Genomic DNA, 22,212 nt, shown 5'->3' on the forward strand with positions numbered 1-22,212 from the left:
ATATAGCACAAAACAGGCTCTTAGTCTAAACGTTAACTACCTGCAAGAAGTCGCCAGCTAATCTCTATCTAAAGTATTTTCTATTAGGCACATTTGTGGCTATCATATTTGTGGAGCTTTTCTCACCCCACGAAGGGGCCTATGCTTAATAGTTTCTTTTGTTAGCGTACTGTGCTTAGGATGTTTAGAACAATCAAGAGCATTTTGTGCAATGAGATCACACATTTATCAAACAAGCCAGAATGCCAGCAAAATGTTTGAATGGAAGCATTTCCTTCATCCCTGGCCCCCTTCATAGGGTACCAGCGTCCAGGAGATTTATTAATTAGCTTTTAAGTTGGTCTTTATTCAGTGAAAGAGGAGCAGGAGAGCTCTCGGCAGGCAACACAAGAATCCGCAGCAGGGCAAACAAGAACAACAGCAGATAAAGGGGGGAGGATACAGGGTGGGGTAGAGGCCGAGGCCAACCTGGAGGGTCCCTTATATCCTGGACGACCTTGCCTGTCAGGTTCTTTCCTCGTGACCTCGTCCTGGATGGGGTCCCGGACGGCCTTGCCTGCCCGGTATTTTCTTCATGACCTCGTCACGGGCGGGACCTCCCATAACGGCTCCCGGCACTAAACAGTGTTTTGTTGCCTTCGTAATGTTCTTTCCTCTTTAAAAAATTACTTTTATGAGATGCCACAAACTAGAAAGCAAAATCAAGTGGGACAACTCAACTTAGTGTACTTGTCTGTGAAGTGAAGGAGTTGAGTTATATAACCCTCAAGATTTCTTCCTAGTCCTAAACGTCTCCTTGATGAGTCTATGAAATAAACACTACCTAAACCTTAATGTTTTATGATGGAGCAGGAAATCTCACCATTAGAGCAAAAAAGATGCAATACACATTTTTCAGATGGAGAAAGATTTCCTAAAAAAAAAAAAGACTGTATATTCTCAGAAGTGCTGTTTACCATAAAGAATAAATTTGAGTCTCTGAAATGACTCACATGAAAAGGTGTAAGACACAGAAAAAAAAAGACTAACAGTGCTTCTATTGCCATTTTTTCATGTGTGTTGTTGTGAATGTACAGTCAACTAACCATAACAAGAGGTTTGGTATTTTGGCATTAATTGTATGAGAGTTTTTGCATTTCCCCCTGTTGTTTCAACTACATAGCATAATGTAAATCAGCAAGGAGGAAGGGTAAGAATCCATACATTATTTCTATTAATCTCCTTCTCGAAATACCTCACTGTCTCCTTTAATGAGAAATCCCTGCGTGGTGTTATGGGATTGCTTCTTTCCTGTGTTGTATGCTTGTAATGAATCTTACTGATGGGCAAAAATGATATTATCATGGTAATTTTATCATTTTACTTTGTGGGAGCTGGGCTAGTTAATTTTAAAAGAATTCTTCATTAAATATCAGCCTCACTTTAGCATAGGACATGACAAGAGTTTGGGGAAAAGTGTTGTTTTTTTTTTCAACTAAGGAAAACTACTATATGTGCTGACATTTCCACCTATAATGAACCTTTCATGACTCAAATATGCAATTATAATATTAAAAAAACAATCTTTTACTCAGTAGGGTTGCCAGTTGGCATTGAGGTTGAGCTGTGTTGTTAGCACCTCTATAGCAAGTGGTGCTACCATTTGGGCGGACTCTATGCCCAGGGGCCATGCTCCACAAAGTCACCAGCATCCATTATGTGATCACAGGAAACCTTGACCTTGAAGAAGATGAGGTTTGTATAACTAAATATATAACAGTTTGCTGTAATAGGTTTCCTGGCCATGTTCAATATCCTCTCATTCCAGACCTGATCAGTGTAAACATGGCACTCTGAGTTTGTGGCTCTTTAAGCACTGGCCCCATCTCCCCCCACCCCCCTTGCAACCAGGTAATTTAAGAATATCCAGAAACCACATTAAACGCTTGGGTCATGAGGAGATGGTTGAGCAAATTGAAGATACTTACTAAAAAGTTTGTGAACTAATAAGAACTGAGTTAGTAAATTATCTCAAGACTTAAAAGCAAATGAATACAGCTTCTCAAAATGCCTCTCACGTCATTGTTACTTTCTTAAGTAGGAGACTACTCCTTTAGGACATAATTCAACATGATGAATAGAGGTAGAAACTTGTGATGATGAAAAGCAAAAGAAAAGGATGTGAAGTTGTACTGAATTCGATTACCATCACACTCTGACTTTCTTGAGACTGGGGACTGTGCTATGCTCATTTCTGTATTCCCTCGATCCTAGTTTAGTTTTAGACACATGTTAAGTCAGAAAGTGCCCATTAATCAATAAGTAAAGTCTGAAATACTATGTCCAGAAAAATTTCAAGGAGTGAAGTTCTAGTCTTTCAAATCAAATGCCATTGTCACAATGATTTGGTGAATTCTAAGATACTGCTAAAATCAGATAAAGTCTGGAAAATTGGGAAAAACAAACTATGTCTCAAAGAATATGATTAGTTATATATTTCAAGTCTGTCTTCTGGCTATAAAGAGAAATACCTGAAAAGCATGTGAGTTTTACTACAAAAACCCTGATCTATGCATAAATGAACCCAGGACACCTCAGTCTGGACAGGACAGACCAGCTTAGGGGCAGCAAGAGCTGACAGGCTATGGGCAGAGCAACCATGGCCTTGAAGAAGATGAGTTTGGGACAAATAAAAGGAATTGCTGCTTTAAGTAGAAGTAAACAGTTAATGCTAGAGCTTCACAAATGTGTTGGAAATGGAAATTGCTGCAGGAAAGGTTCAGAAAAATTCATAACTAAGAGACTAGCAAGAGATCCTTGTATGCTTTGGATAAATTCATGATCATTGGGGACTGTCAGGGTGAAGAAGATGCATTGCATTTCCCTATAACAAGTCCCTTGCTAATTTTGCCAGACAGAATATTCTGCTGGACAGACCACTGGCCTGCCCTCGCCAGCACTTTCCATGATCTGATTGACACAGGAGAGCTCCTTAAAAAACAATCCTTGGGAACTCATTTGCCAGAAATCATGCACCTATGGAAATAAGATGAAGGACATTATTTTTATGCATTATTTTCTACATTCTCGCCATTGTGAAGCACCTGTGCCCTCACACTGCTCAGGAAACTGAAATAGAACACAGACCTAGGGAGGCTTGTTTACTGCTCCAGTTCCCGTTTTTGCCGAAAGGTTCCCATGGGCATCGTCGTGCCAGTAGTGTGAATTCTCTCCTCACAGATGCACAGGCCTTCCTTCTGGCCTTTCCCCCAACCCTCTCCTAATTTACTCAGATGATGGCCACCAGTGGGACACTTCTTTTGTCTGACTGGGATGACAGATGGCAGAGCTTCCACCGGGATTGGCATTAATAGGACTTGGGGAGCTTCTGAGTCTGAATTGAGAGGCCATTCCTCTCTGGCCTCCAGAGACTTAGTACATCACATTTTGAATCCATCTTTGCACTTACCTTATAGGGAAAAGGGAAGAGGGTGAAAGAGATAAGTATACGGTTGTATTTAGCATTTACTTTTAGGAGAATGAACAGTGGACTTGAGCTAAAGGCACCAGTGTGACCAAATCACTAACCATTTATCCCCTTTATTACTGAAGTCAAAATTCCCAGAAAAAAATATTTTAACACACCCTTGGAAAAGAGATGATTTATTTTTATAAGCTGTAGCTTAGCTTATAAAATGAAAGCTCATACATACTGCAGCAAACCATCTGTCGGGGGGATCCAGATGAGCTAAACAGATGCAACAATTCAAGTTATTTCTGACATGCATAAATAAAACTAGCTAGGAATCAGGATTAAAAAATACTCAAATCCTAAAGGCTTTTAAAATGTCAATGGGAACTCATCAGTGTCAGATAACCCTCACATATAGAGCATTTCATTGGGAGAGAGTTTTTTTTTTTAATTCCTAGCTTTGTCTTTCTCGAGGACTCAGAACATAACTGCTATTTACATAACAGCAAAGAACTCAGAATAATGGATAAATAATCAGAGATAAATAATCAGATAATAATCTCTCAGGCTACCTAGTATTTTTGAATTATAGGGAAAGCAGATTCTGAATGGATAAAAGGAAAAGCTTTAGGTAAAAGCAGTGAGAACTTACTGAGTGCTTGTTTCATGGCAGGCAATGTTTTAAGTGCCTTGTACATATTTATTAATTTCATCCTCACTGCAATCCTATGGGATAAGTACCATCACTGTCCCCATTTAACAGATGAAAATACTGAACCTCTAAGAGGTTAAAGAGCTTGACAAGGGCCCTGCCACCAGTTAGCAGCAGGGCTGGAATCTACACACCAAATCTTTACATTCCATTGCCTCAGCATGCACTGAACGTCTCTTCTAGATCATAGAGAAATGATAATTGAGACCATCAAGCCATCCTTGACCCTGGAAGAATCCCAGCCATCCTTGTCTAGGCTCTTCTGGTGCAGAACAAACACAGAGAAAGCATTAGACAGAGCTGTCTGGCAGTCTGTAGGACCTTTTTCTAGCCCTGTCTCCAGCTTCTTCTAGACCTTTCTCCAGTCATGCTCTGCTTTGGGACCTCCTCTGTTTTGGCCCCAGCTCTGAACTTTCTAACTCCTCTCAGATACGCCTTTCTTGCTGACTACCCCATTTAAAATTTTTATTTATTTATTTGGCTGCATCAGGGCTTAGTTGGGGCATGCAGGATCTTCGTTGTGTCCGGCAGGATCTTTCATTGCCCCGCAGAGTCTCTAGTTGTGGTACAGGGGCTCTGGAGCTCATAGGCTCCGTAGTTGTGGCACATGGGCTGAGTTGCACTCTGTGGCATGTGGGATCCTAGTTCTCCCACCAGGGATCAAACCCAGATCCTCTGCATTGCAAGGCAGATTCTTAACCACTGGACCACCAGGGATGTCCCTACCCCATTTCTATTGAAATGTGTATTCTGCCCCTTGGGTTTTATTTGATAAGGCTTATAAAAAGTACATAAATGCTGAGGAAAAAATGAGAGGAATTCTGATTACAGGAAATGTTTCTCAGTAGCTGTATTTTTCAAAGTATGGTCCTCTGGCTACCTGCATAGGCATCACTGGTGGTGCTCCAGAGAATGGTGGATTCCGGGCTCCACCTCATACCTGGGGTATCCGACTCTGGGTGTGTGGCTGATGGATCGTTTACAAACGCAAGCTCTCCAGGTGATTCCCATACAAACTAAAGTTTCAGAACTATTGACAGATAGAGAGTGTTTCATGCTTAATGATCCCAGGGGTGATTCTTTATTTACTGACCAGGAAAGCATTAAGGTCTCCCTACAAAAAGAAGCAGGACTTGGAGGAAGCTATCAAGCTAGCATTTGTGGTTCTCTTGGACGTTGATGGGCTACTAACTATTGAGCATATTAAAGTACAACACAGTGCACTATGTTTTAGAGATTTTACCTGGGTTCGCCCGGAAACAACTATTTTACAATATCAAGTAAAGTCAAAGGCCTTTCAGGGGAGATGGGTGGTACTCCAGAATGGCTTCAGCAACCTCTTTCGATTCACAGAACAAAGAGAACAACAGAGATCAAACAAAAGGGGGGACGTTCTGATTTTCTTCAGTTTCCCTGGGTCGGGAAGATCCCCTGGAGGAGGGCATGGCAACCCACCCCAGTATTCCAGCCTGGAGAATCCCATGGACAGAGGAGCCTGGTGAGCTACAGTCTATAGGGTCACAAAGAGTCAGACATGGCTGAAGTGACTGGTGCACACACATATGCATTCTTAAGTAGAACATTCCGAATTATGTAAGCTTTGGGCACCACAAAACTTGCCCCTACCCCTGTCTATAAATGACAGCATATATGACAAAGCTATGCATGAGAGCCCCGAATTAAATATTTTTAACAGTTTTATTTTCCTTTCTGGCCAATGGACTCTCTGAGCCTCCCTCCCCACCTCTCCTCTCCTTTTTTTAAACTTGATGTTCTGCACTCAAACAGGATATTTTTGAAAAGACTTCTGATAGTCAGAGACAATATTAGTGCCATGATGGTCTGAGACAAGAGCTGATAGTAAGAACAGATGGTTCTGGCAAAAGCCCACCCAAAGGGATATGATGATACCATGTGTGTGATGGCTGTTTCAGAAGTCTGAGAGGGCAGCGTGCTGCAGAGATTAAGTGGGGACTCTGAAACCACACTATGTGACCTGAACTCAAATTGATTGATTTACCCAGCAAATTTAATAGATGGGCCTCATTCATTTTGAATAGGAAAAGAAACCTGCTATATCTTCCCTATTCATGAGCTCATTCTCCAATTTAGGAAGGTCGCCTCATGCTCAAAGCAAAAAACAGCCTTCAAGTTGGGAAGCAAAGGTTTTTTGCAGCACTCAGATGTTCACGTTCTCTGCGCTCAGGCTATTTTTATTCGGCAGCACAGACGGTCGTGTAAGCACAGATTTCTTTGGCAGTTTTTATTATAGCAGGTGTAGGATCCTAGGCCATTGTCCTTAAAACACACTCATTCACTACCTGCATTTGAACAGCTTGAGAACTAATGCCATTCTTTATTTGATTATGTAGCTTACTGATTCTTGCTAAAAAAAAAAAAAAGAATTAAAAACATAACTCCAAGAAGCCTTGTTTTTTAGATGAGAATGACTGAGATATCATGAAAGAATATTATAATAAATCATATTCAAGCCATTTCAAGAGCAGGACACATTTGAAAATGGAATAATCTAAGGATCCACAAGAGAATGACTTGAGGCAAACATGAGCCTTGCCACAGCAGTAAGTTTCGCTCAATCAAATAAGTGGCCTGAACTCCCTAAAGGCACGTGGTCTGACTGGAGCTGTAGGATACCATTGTTTTGATCTCAGCAGCAAATGAAGAAGAAAGGACAAAGAGTATTCATGTTGAAAAAATATACTGAGCTGTATGTTGTGAAAAAAAGAAACCCATCTAATGATCAAAATCCAGGCAGAGTGGCCTATGGAGTGTGGCAGAGACAGCTAGTGATATTCCCAGGCTGGAATACAAGACCTGATGCCACGGGGCTGCTCAATGGCAGGTCATGTCTCTCTGCTCTCCTTGACTCTGGGTGGGGCTATCTCACTAGGTTATCCTCATGGAATGTAAGTGGAGGTGACATGTTCTGTTTCCAGGCCAGGTGGTTAAGAAACAGACAAACTCTCTCAGTCATTTTCCCCATTCTCTTTATTCCCATTTGCCCACTGGATGCTGAAGCTGAAATCGTTAAAGCACCAGGAACTTAAGTCCAGAATGATGGTCCAGAGCCCCACACTGATCTGGAACCACCTTGCACTGCTAAGTGAGTAAAACTCAACTATATTGCCAGATGCTTCTAAACTGTTACCATTCTCATTTTTAAATCAACCAGCATGACTCTAACTAGGAGACAATCAAATCATGTTCGAAATTTTACCTGTTATGTGGATATGATATTCCTCCTTGAAGATCTTCTGGAAGAAAGGAATCTTGAACTGCATATGAGGAGTATGCAAACCAGGAAGATTTACATCAACGTCTCCCATGAAATGTGGAAATTCCCAGTCCTGTCAGAGAAAACCAACATGACAACATATCTGTGATTTGTTTTGTTCCTAAGCAGCAAAACACCAAAAATTGACTTTTTATAAGCACTTATTTTAAAATCATTTAAATGCAGCCAGCTGTTGGGTGTATCTGTTTTGTTCTGTGATGGTTGTTTTATGTACATTAGGTAGCAGTATGCAATCAAAATCAAAATTAAGTCATAACTTATATCCTCAGATTTTCTCTTTAATGTGATAATAAGAAACCAATGCAGAATTGATGTGTATTAATATATGTTTCTTTCTTTCATTATGGAGATCTGATCTTAAATTTTTATAGGAAGGAAGTGATCCATATTTTATAAATATGGGGTAATTTAGTTATTTTTTGTTCCACTATTTTTTAAAAATAAGAAATTTATACCAGCATATTTTCTGTAAGAAGACAAAGAGGATCTAATTCATTTAACCAAGTTCTTCAATTCACATCAAGGGAGTTTTATTAATCATCTGTGCTAGCAACTATATGGAATGGAAAAATGCCAAAATGTTCTGTCCTGTTCTCTCGCAATTGAGCATCAATTTGAACCAAATGATGGAGGGCCTGACATGCTAGCCTGAGAGATGCACAGTGAATTAATTCCAAAACTGTCATTAGTTATTTCCTTGTTGTCAAGGCAAAATCATGTGGGATGACCCTCCTTCTCACAAGAAAGGAAAAAAGATGCAAATGAGGATATTTTTAGGTGACTCATCTGCTCTTGGTTTTTGGATAGAAGCACCAAATTAAAGTCCATAACTAGCATGTGAAGAAGAAATACACTAAATAACGAAGAAACCTTTAAGCTGAATCCATGTTTTTATTTCCAGTAATAAAATTATCACTAAATTAACAAACAGTTCTATATTTAGTGAATATTTTCTAAAGAACTTGGAGATGAAAAAATAACAAAATATTACTTTAAAATTTTAATCCACTATTTTGACATAAAAAGTTAAATTTTTCTGTGATTTCTCTATATGAAGCTAATAGAGGTGTGCTGATAATAACGTGCATGAATACTTCAGGAGTTTCCATAGCCATTCCACCTCCCTCTTTGCAGCAAATTCTGATTAAGGGAGAACAAACGTTAAAGGAAAGAAGAATATGTAAGTGGTGGTAATCAGGAACGTTTTCAATGTTCATTAATTCTTGATCTATGGATAACTTTAAGCCAGTTATAAGAAATAAATATATAAGTATAAAATAAAATGATGCAATATCATCCTTTACTATTGGTGTGTATGCCAGTATCTTGTTGGTCTTGCCACTCCTGGTTTTTCAGATATCAGCAGCAAACAGACATGTAATTTTGGAAATCCAGAAAACCCAAAGCACTGATGCTGGATGAATTTGGAATATTTTGATCTAAAATATCAGTAGAAAATGGACTGAAATAATACTTGTGAACTACTGCATTTTATTAAAGTGCACTTTTTATTTCATTGATATCATCTTGCTCTGTGTTACTCAGAAGACATTTGCAAAGAATTAAAATTGAATCTAGTCCTTTGCTATAATATAACTGACATCTGCCATAAAAAATTATGCTTGGCAATGATAACCAGATAATCTTTCACTAGTCCAGGATAAGAAATATAAAACATTACCAATACGGCAATTCCCTTTCTTACTTCTTGGTTTAAGGAAGAATGTAGGATTAACAGATACACACTACTATCTATATAAAATAGTCACACAATAAGGACCTACTGTGTGTATAGCACAGGGAACTATATTTAATTCCTTGTTAATGGAAAAAATCTGAAAAGAATCACTGAATCACTTTGTTATATATGTGAAACTGACACAACATTGTAAATCAACTACACTTCAATTAAAATAAAAAGGGGGGGAGTGAATACTTCTTGGTAGTAATTGGGCAAGTGTACTTTCTTTTGAAAAGATGTTCTTGGACTGTTTTTGTTTAGCTTTTCATCTCATGAAATGAAAGCTTTCTCCCTGGGTATGAAATTGATTTTAGTTTGAAAGTAATCTCTAGAGATTTCTGTAGACTGGGATCAAATCCTCACCCCCACCTCCAAATAGTTTCTTAATTATATCCCAACTGTACTTGGAGATAGAAAGAGGCATTCAGCAAAAGTAGACTAGAGGACAGGAGAAAGTCTTCCTCTTCTTCTAGAAGATGGCATTCTTTTCTTTTCTTTTTTAAAGAGATGAAGGCAGAGAGTTTGGGGGAAAATGTGAGAGTGGTATCTTACACCATCTAAGAAATTAAAAACAAAGAACTAATAAAAGAGATGATACATAAAGTCTCTCAGATTCCCCCTTTATAGTGTCCAGGGGCTTCCCTGGTAGCTAAGTGGTAAAGCATCTGCTTGCCAATGCAGGAGACATGGGTTCGATCCCTGGTCTGGGAAGATCCCACATGCCTCAGAGCAACTAAGCCTGTGCACCACAGCAATTGAGCCTGTGCTTTAGTGACCCGGAGCCACAACTTCCGAAGCCTGTATACCCACAGTCCTGCTCCACAACAAGAGAAGTCACTGCAATGAGAAGCCCACACACCCCAACTACAGAGTAGTCCCTGATCGCCACAACTAGAGAGAAGCCCCTGCAGCAAGGAAGGCCCAGTACAGCCAAACAATAAATAAACAAAATCACCAGATTTGGGTTTTAAACACTGTTTTCCTGAGTCTTTTAACTCCCTGCCTCCACCCTCTCCCTGCTACTCTCGTTTTTGTAGTTTAGTTCCTCAGTCGTGTCCTGACTCGTTGCAACCCCATGGACTGTAGCCCACCAGGCTCCTCTCTCCATAGGATTCTCCAGGCAAGAATTCTGGAGTGGTTTGCCATTCCCTTCTTCAGAGCATCTTCCTGATTTAGGGACCAAACCTGGGTCTCCTGCATTGCAGGCAGATTCTTAAACATCTGATTCACCAGGGAAGCCCCTTGTTTAGTTCCTACTCTGTATATTTCTGCAGACCCATTGTTGAATCAGTGTAAATTTTGACCTTGACTTAGAATGGAATGGTATAATAAGCATTGCTACCACTTCCAACACATTTTGGGCTCATCTTAATGGAGGCATCGGAGGGTAGTGATACCTCAGGTATTTTTTTTTTTTTAATAGGAGATAAAAGAGGAAGAAGAATGATATTCTCAATCCCCACCTTCATCTCCAAATCCTACAGGCTTCTTGGGAAGGTGATATAATGGCTGGACAGCAACTAGCACATTGCTGGAGACAGAGGGAAGAGACAGAGAAACAGTCAACAAGCATGGCTGATTTCCCAGCATCATTCAAGGTCAGAGTGTCCCTGAGAGTAAAGCAGAGGCAGCAGATAGGGCTGTTTTCAGGAGAATCACACACAAAGCTGCTTCAGGGTCCAAGTGGAAAAGGACGCAGGTTATCTTCTGCCCTCATCCACTGCACAGTGCTGGCCTCCTGAGTCTCTGATGGGACTTTGGTCACAGCAGAGTCCTCCCACAGGGCCCCAGGAGCAGGACCACAGGGAAGGTCATTTCTCTCAAAGGGACACGTGAGTGACCTCAGTGGAGGACAGAAGAACAGGAGCAAGCTAGTTTCTTGTGCAATGTGTGTCTCACACTGTAGTGACCTCCAGGAGTGACTGTGGTGGACTTTCCCTGTGATGGGGGAGGCACACTACCTCAGAGCAGGAGCTGTTCACCTAGCAACACGTGAAACTAAAGGCCAAAGAAACCCAGGGACACTTGGATCATAAACATTCAAGCACTGGCAATGTTCTAGCATCATCCTAAGCTACATGTTTATATTTACATACAAAATAACCCCCAAATCTTGCAATTATTAACTCATTGTACAGAAAAGAAAAATTTGCCTCAGAGAGGTTAAATTCTGAGAAAATGAGGTAGCTGTCATATGGCAGAGCACAGGCAAAAGAATACATATTTTCTGCTGGGCTATGCTGCCTCTAACTATGAAAACTGATGACCCTTAACTGTTTTAGACTCATTACTAGAATTATCTATACCTGCTATACCTGTTCTGGGGGCTTCCCAGGTGGTAGAGTGGTAAAGAATCCACCAGCTAATGCAGGAGACACAGGAGACATGGGTTCAATCCCTGGGTTGGGAAGATCCCCTGGAGGAGAAAATGGCAACCCGCTCCAGTATTCTTGCCAGGATCATCTCATGGACAGAGGAGCTGGTGGGCTACAGTCCATGGGGTCGCAAAGAGTCAGACATGACTGAGCAATTGAGCAGGCATGTACACTGTACCTGTTCTTATTGAGAATCACTGATAAACAGTTATTGCATGTTCATCTCTCACCAAAAGTCAGTTCTATGAGTGGCTTTAAATGATTTCCCCACCCCAACCCCAGAAGTTTCTCATATTTTATTCAATCCTAATTTGACCAAGAAGATCAACTGTAACTTTTTCTCCATTAATCAACTGTCCCAGAGGCCACTGATTTCCAATCAGACTGTTGAGTAGGGAGATTTGACCAACAGGAGATTACTAGCAGGTACTGAGATTCTCTTGGCATCAAAACTATGGATGTATAGCAGTTTCACACACAGATTGTATGTACATGTTATGAGAGCCATGGTGTTCTTTCCTTCTGCATACATTTTAAAAATTATATTTTGAACATCAGATGGAAACACTGAATTAAGAGAATGACGAAGCAAGATGTATTCCGCTACCAAGACTGGGGTAGAGACAGGTTGGTCCTGTGGTTTTATATTATAAAATGTTCATTTACTCTGTTCTTTAAGGAATGCTATCAGTATTCAGTAATTCAAAGCTTCCTTACTATGGTCTCCTATCAAATCCAACAACGCCTGCAGCCGTCTGTCCCATCTGTGGCTCAGTGATGTGAGAATGATTTAAGTACCTTGTGTCACTCACCCTACTCTGGTTATGATCAGCTTATGGTGATGAACAGACTTCCAACTTTGTATCTCGCTTCATGTATGAGAAACAGCTAAGTTTTATTCAGTTGGGTATATTTCCCATATAAAAATAAATGAGAAATGTCATGGTATATATCTACTCAGATTTCTTACATACAAGGGTTTGCTTTTGCTTATAGCTATAAAAATCACATTTGAACACTGATGTCCAAATTGCATTTGGACAAGTAATTTGGGACTGATGTGTCCAAATGTGATTCCATCCAAGTGTGGCTCTATTATTCATGGATCACATCTGGATAGACTTTCAGGACACTGTTCAATATATAGTCTCAAGATATCCTGGATTCATCATTTCCTCACATTTTCTCATTGAGGTACATGCCCTGGGGTCCAGGAAAAGCACTTGGTACTGTGCAGAGGAACTCAAGCTTGAAACCAATACGGTTTTGAATTCCCCAACTAGCATTCAATTTCCCAAATCAAATGAAGGGGCCCCCACTTCTATTTAGAGAAGCATTAGAGGATAAAAATATAATAACAGTGAATACTTTACCTTGCAAAAATGAAACCATGGTATCAGAACAAAAATCATATTTTAGGAGCTAAAGACTGGCCACTTGGTTTTTGAGAAATTTAAGACACAATTTAGATAACAGATTGCCAAAAGTATAGATAACAATTTAGAATAGAATTGACAACAGATTCCTAAATACTGATTAAAAATACCATTCTTCAGTGTAATAATTTGCATATCTCCTCTTTATAGACATTTAGATGATAAGGATTTAAATGATTTCAAAATTCAACTTTACAGATTTGCTTGTTTCCCTTTGTTACTCTCCATTCTTCCTATTTCAGAACTGAATATAGGTCCGTGAATATCAGAACATTATTGTACCCAAAATGTCCCCAGCTTGTAAAGTGTCCTTGGTTTTTCTATGCTTACCGTGTCCTAGCAACAAGATTTGAGATGACAGTGAACAGTGGTGGCCTGAAGAATTGTACTCATGCTTTGGAAGATGTTTTTGCTTCTTATTAAGAATCTCAAGTGCCTGATTTCTTTCAGCACCAGTAAGCTTCTCCTAATTGGCAAAACTGCTATGGTATCACTTACCTGAATAAATCCTTGGAAACCCGGACGTACAGTAGATGTTGCTTATTTGTTTGTTTATTACCTGCCTCTCCCATTGGAATGTAAGCTCCAAGGAACATAAGGAATTTTCTCCTGTTTTGTTCACTGTTACATTTCCCCATACCTGTACTATATACTAAGAACTCAAATACTTGATGAGTTCATGAATGGAGCTCTTTGAAAGTTAAAGATATGCAATTACTTTTGGGTTTCATGTAAATGGAATTTAGGTAAACAGGGCAATACATATGTGGTTTTGTAAATAATATTACACATCAAACTGAGATTCATTATAATGAAAAAAATGTTTTTTTCCCCTATAAACAAGGTGTATTACAATTACACAGACAGTAATTACTTTTAAGAAACTTTACCATCAGGCTCTGGCATGATAGCAGTGGGTTTTTTAAGATAAGTTTTATTACATCTAGACAGCTTGAAAGATCATTCCTTTAACCCAAAGATTAAGTCATTTGCCAAAGATCACAGAAGAAAGGAGACAGTATATAATGGGAGGAAGAAAGTGGTCAAATTTAAATACTGTGAAATGAGGCAGTTACTATTTGGGGAATTAGTAAAAATGCTCGTTGCGATGATCCAAGACACCCTTTTAATTCCCATATAAGTGTAAAGAACCTCATGAGACACGTTCAACCAAGTCAGAGAACAAGAAAAGAGAATGTAAACCAACATGTGATTAAAAAATGGAGGCTCGCTTCCCACAATGGGTGACACTAGGAAGGTGATCAAGGCAATAATGAATATCAGAGGTGCCTAGCAATAAACATGAAGGATGTACAAAAGAGAAAGATCAGCAGGTTAATTCTTTTTTTTTTTTCTTCTTCTTCTTTTTTTAATATATTTTTATTAGTTGGAGGCTAATTACTTTACAATATTGTAGTGGTTTTTGCCATACATTGACATGAATCAGCTATCTTTTAACAACTATTCTTATAAGTTATACTCTCATTTTCTCCTAATATTCATCATTTTTTCCCCCTCTGGGCAAATGAATTCCATACTCTTTTGGAGTTCTCTCTCGGGAGTCAGTTATGGTACTTAAAAGATTTAAAAGTTTTGGGGAGAAATCTTGTCTTTTTGATTGAAGTAGGCTTTTTTCAATGAGTAGAAGAGATAGCAGATCTCATTCATCACTAAGACAAATCCAAGTCAAACTGTAAATCCTTACTTAAAATGTTGAAAGAAGTTGACTCAAGATTTTTACACATTCCAAGATACAGATAAACTCTCAGAATTGTTGTTTAAATAATCTAATTCATCCTAAAGGCATATTTTATAGTGTGGTTTAATGTATTTTCTTCATCAGTAATCCTTCTCACTTGCAAAGGCCAATAGGAATTTCCCTGGCTAATTTTGAAGCCAACGTACATCAATGAGATTTAAGTAACAGTTTAGTGCCCATAGAGAAAGCAAATAAGTCAAGCCCAAAGTAGATTTGAGAAGTGAGTGTAGTTTGTTATTTTTAAGAGACTACCATGAGGTTCTGGCACCAAAGCGGTAGGTTTTCTAAGATAAGTTTTATTATATCTAGACAGCTTGAAGGCATCATTCCTTTAAGCACCAAGGTGGAAGAATGTCTGATGAAAAGCATGAGGCCTCATTTACAGATGTCCTGCCCTGGCAGACAGATGTGGTAAAGGACAAAATAAAAGTCATTCTTGTAAGTGTTTTCAGCTAACAGAATGCATCATGTGGCCTCTAGGAATAATGGGAAATCAATATCCCTCACCAGGGCAGTACAGTTCACCAATATGCACCGAAAGAGTGCTTGACGTTTTATAGACTCCTACGTGTGTGTGGGGGTGAGGGGGTAGGGAGCCGGCAAACCATTGACTAGGACAAGTTGCTGAAAACTGAAGCTAATGCAAAGACTAAACAAACATGGTGTCATAACTCAATGAAAGATCCTTTTGGATAAAATCTTCCATCCATCATCAAACAACAACTTGACTTACTTTGCCCTTAAGATGAATGAATACTAGCTATATAATAAGTTGATATTTTTAAAATTGAGAGCACCTAATAACTCCTTTCCTAAAGAGGAAAATGTGAAGTCTGGTGGAAGAAAGTTTTTGAGCATCACATTTTCATGTTATTTTTCAGACACTGGCTGCAGTTCAATAGTAACAGCCCTTGCTTATTTTGTGCTTTATTGTATTTGCACATTTGGTATAAAATGTCAGTGCTCCAGTTATCTGTTCTGGCTCTATGCATGCTGCCAGGAATGGTCACATACAATTGTCTGGATGACTAATTTCTTCTATAAGCTATATAGGAAAATTAATTGCATACTGTCAAAAGAGTAGATACTGCCCTTGGTAAAATTTTAATTTAATATTGAAGTCATTTTTCTCTGTGAAAAAATAATAATAGTGGAGATCAGTGGATAAATGTAATTCAATATAAAAATATTCACAAACAATAGAGAGGATATAAGGTTGATCTAAATATCAGATGTATGATTAAGGTAAAGGGCTCTAGTGTTTCTTGGAATAGGTTCCTTTTTCATAATTTTTTGTCAACAATGTCTCATGGAGCATATATTCTAAAAGAAGAGAGACCAATCAGCAAATAGAAATACAGTATGATGTCAAATAGAGATAAGTGCTCTAAAGAAAATAAAGCAGGTTAAAGGGATGGAGCACGGTGAGGTAGGGGTGGGTACTAGTTTAGTTAGTCAAAAGAAAGCTTCTTTGAGGGTGATCTTTGTATGGAGTGCTGACTCATATGAAAGAACCGGCTCTGCACATCTCTGGAGGAGGATATCAGCTAGAAGAAGGAGCTAATGCAAAGGCCCTGAGGAGGAAATGAACCGGAAATGTTCAAGAAACAGCAAGAATGTAAGGGGCGCATAGGAAGGTGAATGATGTGGAAAGTGGTAGGTTGGCTACAGGAGGAATAAAGGCCAGTTGCAATGCGGGAGACCTGGGTTCGATCCCTGGGTTGGGAAGATCCCCTGGAGAAGGGAAAGGCTACCCACTCCAGCATTCTTGCTTGGAGAATCCCCACGGACAGAGGAGTTTGGCAGACGTTAGTCCATGGGGTCGCAAAGAGTCGGACGTGACTGAGCAGCTAAGCACAGCACACAAGATGACTGTCGTAATTTAGGTGTGAGGTGATGGTGGTTCAACAATGGTGATCAGGTGTTCAGATCAAGGTGTATTTTGACTTAGCACCAACTGAGCTTCTGAATTTACCATTTGCTCCAGCAACTGGTAAATGACAGTGTCATTTACTGAGAAGGTAGAATTTGGGGAACCAGTCAACTTGTGGAAGATAGGGAGGTGGATAAGAAATCTAGAGATCTATTTAGAATATGCTATTAAACATTGAGTAGAGGTATTATGTAGGCAGTTGGGAAACTTAGGGGAGGAACCACGACTGGAGATGTAGGGACTTCCCTGGCAGTCCAGTGGTTAAGACACTGAGCTTCCAATGCAGAGGCCCGAGTCCTATCCCTGGTTAGTGAACTAAGATCCCACAGGCCATGTGGCATGGCCAAAAAAAAAAAATAATAATAATAATAACAAAGATGGGAGATGTAGGTGTGGGAGTCACAATGATATAAAACCACAGAGCTGGGTAAAATCATCTGGAAAGGGAGTATAGAAAGCCAAAAGAAGATAACCAGGAACTGAACACTGAGGCAGACTGACATTTAGAATTTGGAAGAGGAGAAGCCAGTAAGGAAAACAGAACAAGAATGCCATATGTTATAAGAAGAACAAGAGAAAGTTCATCCTAGAAGCCAGGTGAAAAAAGTGTTGAAAGAAGTAGTCAACTTCCCTGAATGCAGCTGAAAGTTTGAGTGAAGAGACTGAAAGTTCACCATAGGATGCAGCAATGTCGGGACTGTTGATCTTGATAAGATCTCCAAGCTCCAGAGGAAGCTAGAACTGGAGACAAAAGCCTGACTGCCTGGTTCAAGAGAAAATGGGAAGTGAGAAGTAGAGACAGTAATTATAGATCTCTTACGAGGAGCTTTGCTCTTAGTAGGAACAGAGTAAAGAGGCAGGAGAGAGGCCGGAGAGAGACTACAAGTCTTTTAATTTCAAATAAATTAGTGTTAGTATAAAATAAAGTCAATGTGGACCGAGTAGGGGACTCTGAGTGAGACCTGAAATTTCCTTTTTATATTTTCAACAGCTCTGCAAGGGCTAATGTGTGCACCAGCATGGATGCACTGGTTGTTAACAGCTGCTGTCTCCTCTGGTTGATCAATACCTCCACTGTATCAGTAGTTAAATATTCTGACCATCACTCTTTGTGAAGCCAAGAGGGCTGCTTTTCTGAAACAAAACAAAACAACACTAGGCTAAGTTTACTGTATCTAGAATGCAGTGGAGTTTTAGAAACAATAGGCTGGAACCTTGCTGCTCTACTAATGTGATTTCCTTCTGTTTTCATCTTTCTCAAAGAAGACAGTCACAGAGTGTCTGCCTCTGACCCCATGGACTGCCTGGCAATAACATGAACAGAAAGTAAAACCTTTAGAGCAATGGATTTGAACTACCAGAAATCCCAGGCCTTTCTTCAATGAGTTTTAGGTCAAGAGTGTTCATCCTCTGAGCTCTAGAGAAAAATTATCAACCCTCAAGTAAGAGAGTAAAGGCTAGAAAAACAAGATATATAGAGGCAGGTTGGAGGGATGGAAAGAACAAAATACATTTTGTTGTTGGAGAATTATACCTCAGTGAATCTAACTTTTCTGAACCTATTTTTAGTTCAGAGGTCATTGGCCAAGAAAAACCAAAAATACATTGTTTTACTTGTTGGAAACCTAGGAGAGTGATTCTACCACCCTCAGGGTCCTTTTGAAAAACAAGTTTCCAAGCTGGGGTAAAGAAGCCTTGCATGCATGTCAGCAGTTGCCTGTCTTTATATTGACATGTTCCATTCAGAAAAGCCCGAGGTGACTATAGTGGGCTTGGTTTATAGAATCCACTCAGCACTTTTAGACTGAATGTGAAGTCTATACAAGAAATTCCTAGTAACTTATGCTACTTCCACATAGAATTGTATCTATTAATTGAATTGTATCATACAATTCAATGAATTGAACACTTATTGAATACCAACTATATGCAATGCATTTATTCTCAAAGAATATCAAATGGCATTAATAAATAAAGAAACTATGCTCTTCCTTCTGCAGATATAGACAATGAGGGTCAGTGATGTCACAAGACTCCTCTCATATTATAGTCCAACAGACAACTGGTAGAGAAAAGATTAGATGAAGTTAAATCAGTATCACTGTGTTTCACTGCATCCCCCTTATTAAGAATTCTATTTAACAGGAAAAAAAATCCTGTTAAGAAGATTGTATTTTCATACTATATTCAGAAAAGCAAACCAACATTTATCATAAACTTGCTCTGTATCAAGCACTTGATCCACAATAAACCACATGCAAATACATGTGGCAAGGAAAATTTTTCTCATTTTATAAGGGAATAAAACTGAGGATCAGAGAACAGTCAAGTAGCTTGCCCAGTGCTGCACAATCAGTATTAAAAGGGTTGGTTCCCAGGTCAGTCTGACTCCAGAGATTTTTTTTTTTTATATCGTATCAAGCTTGTTCATTACTTTTTTCATTATGCTCTAACATTGCAACTATCTTCCCACCTAAAAGCCAATTGTCATGTCAGTGTGTATTTACCTTGGAACTTACATCTGTAATTAAAACTTTCCCATTAGTGGTATGTTGTAGCTCATCTTGAAATAATATTTTCTTAGAATTATCTTGGTACCTGCAGCACATGAGGAGGGAATCCTGTCTCATTTCCATTGCAAAGTCCAAGAATGGCAGTGGGTCTGTGTTCACAAAGCTGCAAATACGCAGGCTGAGGTGCACATTTAACTCTGGATGGTTTGTGCTGGGCTGTTCTCAGTCGCTTCAGCTGTGTCTGACTCTTTGCCACCTATGGACTGTAGCCCACCAGGCTCCTCTGTCCATGGGATTCTTTAGGCAAGAATACTGGAGTGCGTTGCCGTGCCCTCCTCTAGGGGGATCTTCCCAACCCAGGAATTGAACCCATATCTCTGGTGTCTCCTGCATTGCAAGCAGGTTCTTTACCCCCTGAGCCACCTGGGAAGCCCCTAGATGGTTTATGGCCATCTTAGAATTTTTACTGCCAATTCATAGATTTGGCTCTAAACTTAGAATACTTCTAGTAATGAATACTCTCTTCCCAACTTCTTTGCACTTCAGTTTTCTCACCTGAGGATATTTTCATCATACTCTAATGGCAGACTCCTGTATCATTGTACTAGAAAACAGGATTTGGGGGCGATTTTTTGCCCACTAGTGTTGACTTTTCCCTAGTGGCTCAGATGGTAAAGAATCTGCCTACAATGTGGGAGACCCAGGTTCAATCCCTGGGTTGGGAAGATCCTCTGGAGAAGGGAATTGTTACCCACTCCAGTATTCTTGCCTGGAGAATTCCATGAACAGAGGAACTTGGCAGGCTACAGTCCACGGGGTCACAAAAGTCGGATGATGATGAGAAACTATCACTTTCACTTCAGTGTTGGCTATTAAACTTTGCAACTTCCTAAAAAGACACAACTTTTATGTTTCTTTGGAAGTTGTATAGCAGTGAGATTTGTGCTACTAATGCATTATGGCTTGACATATCATGAAGTGATAAAATTTTGTGTTATGTAGGTAACTCAAGGTAGCACAAAAACATGAGAAAGATAACTATAAGAACAATATAACACACATAACACATATTATCTTTATAGCTTTCTTTCTTGTGTTTATATATAAATATGGTTATATATATATTATGACTTTATGTAATGTGTATAAAGAAGACTGAGTGTCAAAGAACTGATCCTTTCAAATCGTGGTGTTGGAGAAGACTCTTGAGAGTCCCTTGGACAGCAAGGAGATCAAATCAGTCAATCCTAAAGGAAATCAACCCTGAATATTCATTGGAAGGACTGATACTAAAGCTGAAACTCCAATCCTTTGATTACCTGATGCAAAGAGCCGACTCATTGGAAAAGACCCTGATGCTGGGAAAGATTGAGGGCAGGAGGAGAAGGGGGCAACAGAGGATGAGATGGTTGGAGGGCATCACTGACTCAATGGACCAGAGTTTATGCAAACTCCAGGAGACAGTGAAGGACAGGGAAGCCTGGCCTGCTACAGTCCATGGGGTTGCAAAGAGTCAGACATGATTTAGAAACTGAACAACAATACAAAAATATATATATTCTGCATAACTCTCTAAAAAATCTATTTTATTTTATCTCAAGTCTTCCTTGTTCTATATGTTATTGAAGTTACTGTGTTTCTGGGAACCTCTCCAAGGATTAATTCTTTTTGCTAATAATTATGATAGGTAGAAAATGACACAATTTTTATAAATATAATGTTATTAATAATCCATTTAAAGCCTGTCTTGATATTTGATTTTAAACAGAATTATCAGTGCAAGCAACATTGAAAAGTACATCACTAATGTTATGGGATTGAAGCCCCATATAATAGCTCTGTGCAATATATTAGATTTCTAATGAAATGTGTCATATTTAGAAATATTACAAACAATACCCTGTGGAAACAAAGTAACAATGAACTTTGGGAAGATGGTAAAAATGATCAGAAAATAATTTTATACTACCTCAGGACAATATCTCATAAAATTTTTATTTGTAAAATTGGTAAGCTTATGGTTCTGAAAATTGACTTTTAATGCACAGAAAAGCTACATGAAAGCAATCATAAAAACTAAACATAAAACATAAAATTTTGCCTTCAAGCATTGAATTGTACTTGGTGAGTCATAGGCAAATTTGAAATTATTACATTTGCAGTTGCCAAAGGCTTTGCTTTATGGATATCTGTAACACATATAGATAAATCAATTAACATGTTATTTTTCCTATATAAATCCAGGTGCACTTGATTTATTACTTCTCACTAGAGGAGAAGTTGGCCAATCCACATCATTATGAAACTGTCCAGGTAATAGACTATCTTCAGAAATTAGTTTTATAAAGGTTCCAACTTGTTTTACAAAGTTATAGCTTGCTGACAGATCCCCACTCCCACTCTCATTTCAGAGATACTAGGTTTTTAAAAATTGTATTTCTCTTTTAAATAATAAATCCACTCTTTAACAACTAAATACCCATACTAAGAACTTCAAAGAATCAGGTATCATTTGCCTTTAAATATAGATACATGATTGCATTAGCCAGAAATGCAGACTTCTTCATATTTCTTTTTTGGAAAAATACAGACAAAGAATGCTTGGGGGTTATAATGTAAGCAACTACAGGAGATACTAATTAACTCAGAATCAGTGAAAGATTTCAATTGTACTTCCTGAGGCTCAATTACATGCAATGAGAAAGAATATACATGATCATAATTAACATTTTTTCTATTTTTCTTTTTCAAGTCAGTGGTTATGATTTAGTATGCCCTCACTGACAATTATATAGCATGATCTATAGGTTACGCATTCTATGATCCAAAATAAAGATATGCCCTCTAAAGTTATTTAAATGTAAGGAAATGAATTTCCTTTTACTAATATTATTGAACATTTTGCTTGCCATCCCTCCAGCCAGGCACTGAGACATGAACTGTTATGACAAACAGCCACTATTCAATGAGCTAATG

The 22,212-nt window shown here is 38.9% G+C and overlaps 1 protein-coding gene across 3 annotated transcripts in view; it reads right to left on the minus strand.

The window, feature by feature from the left end:
* TMEM117 (transmembrane protein 117) overlaps positions 1–22,212 on the minus strand; it is a 569,518-nt gene that overhangs the window by 8,182 nt on the left and 539,124 nt on the right. For all 3 annotated transcript variants that reach the window (XM_043886463.1, XM_043886454.1, XM_043886473.1), the window contains one exon: positions 7,402–7,531. In XM_043886463.1, the coding sequence (XP_043742398.1) occupies positions 7,402–7,531 (130 nt within the window). The remainder of the gene's footprint in view (positions 1–7,401; positions 7,532–22,212) is intronic.

The sequence above is a fragment of the Cervus elaphus genome, chromosome 3 (assembly GCF_910594005.1).
Source record: "Cervus elaphus chromosome 3, mCerEla1.1, whole genome shotgun sequence".
Lineage (NCBI taxonomy): Eukaryota > Metazoa > Chordata > Mammalia > Artiodactyla > Cervidae > Cervus > Cervus elaphus.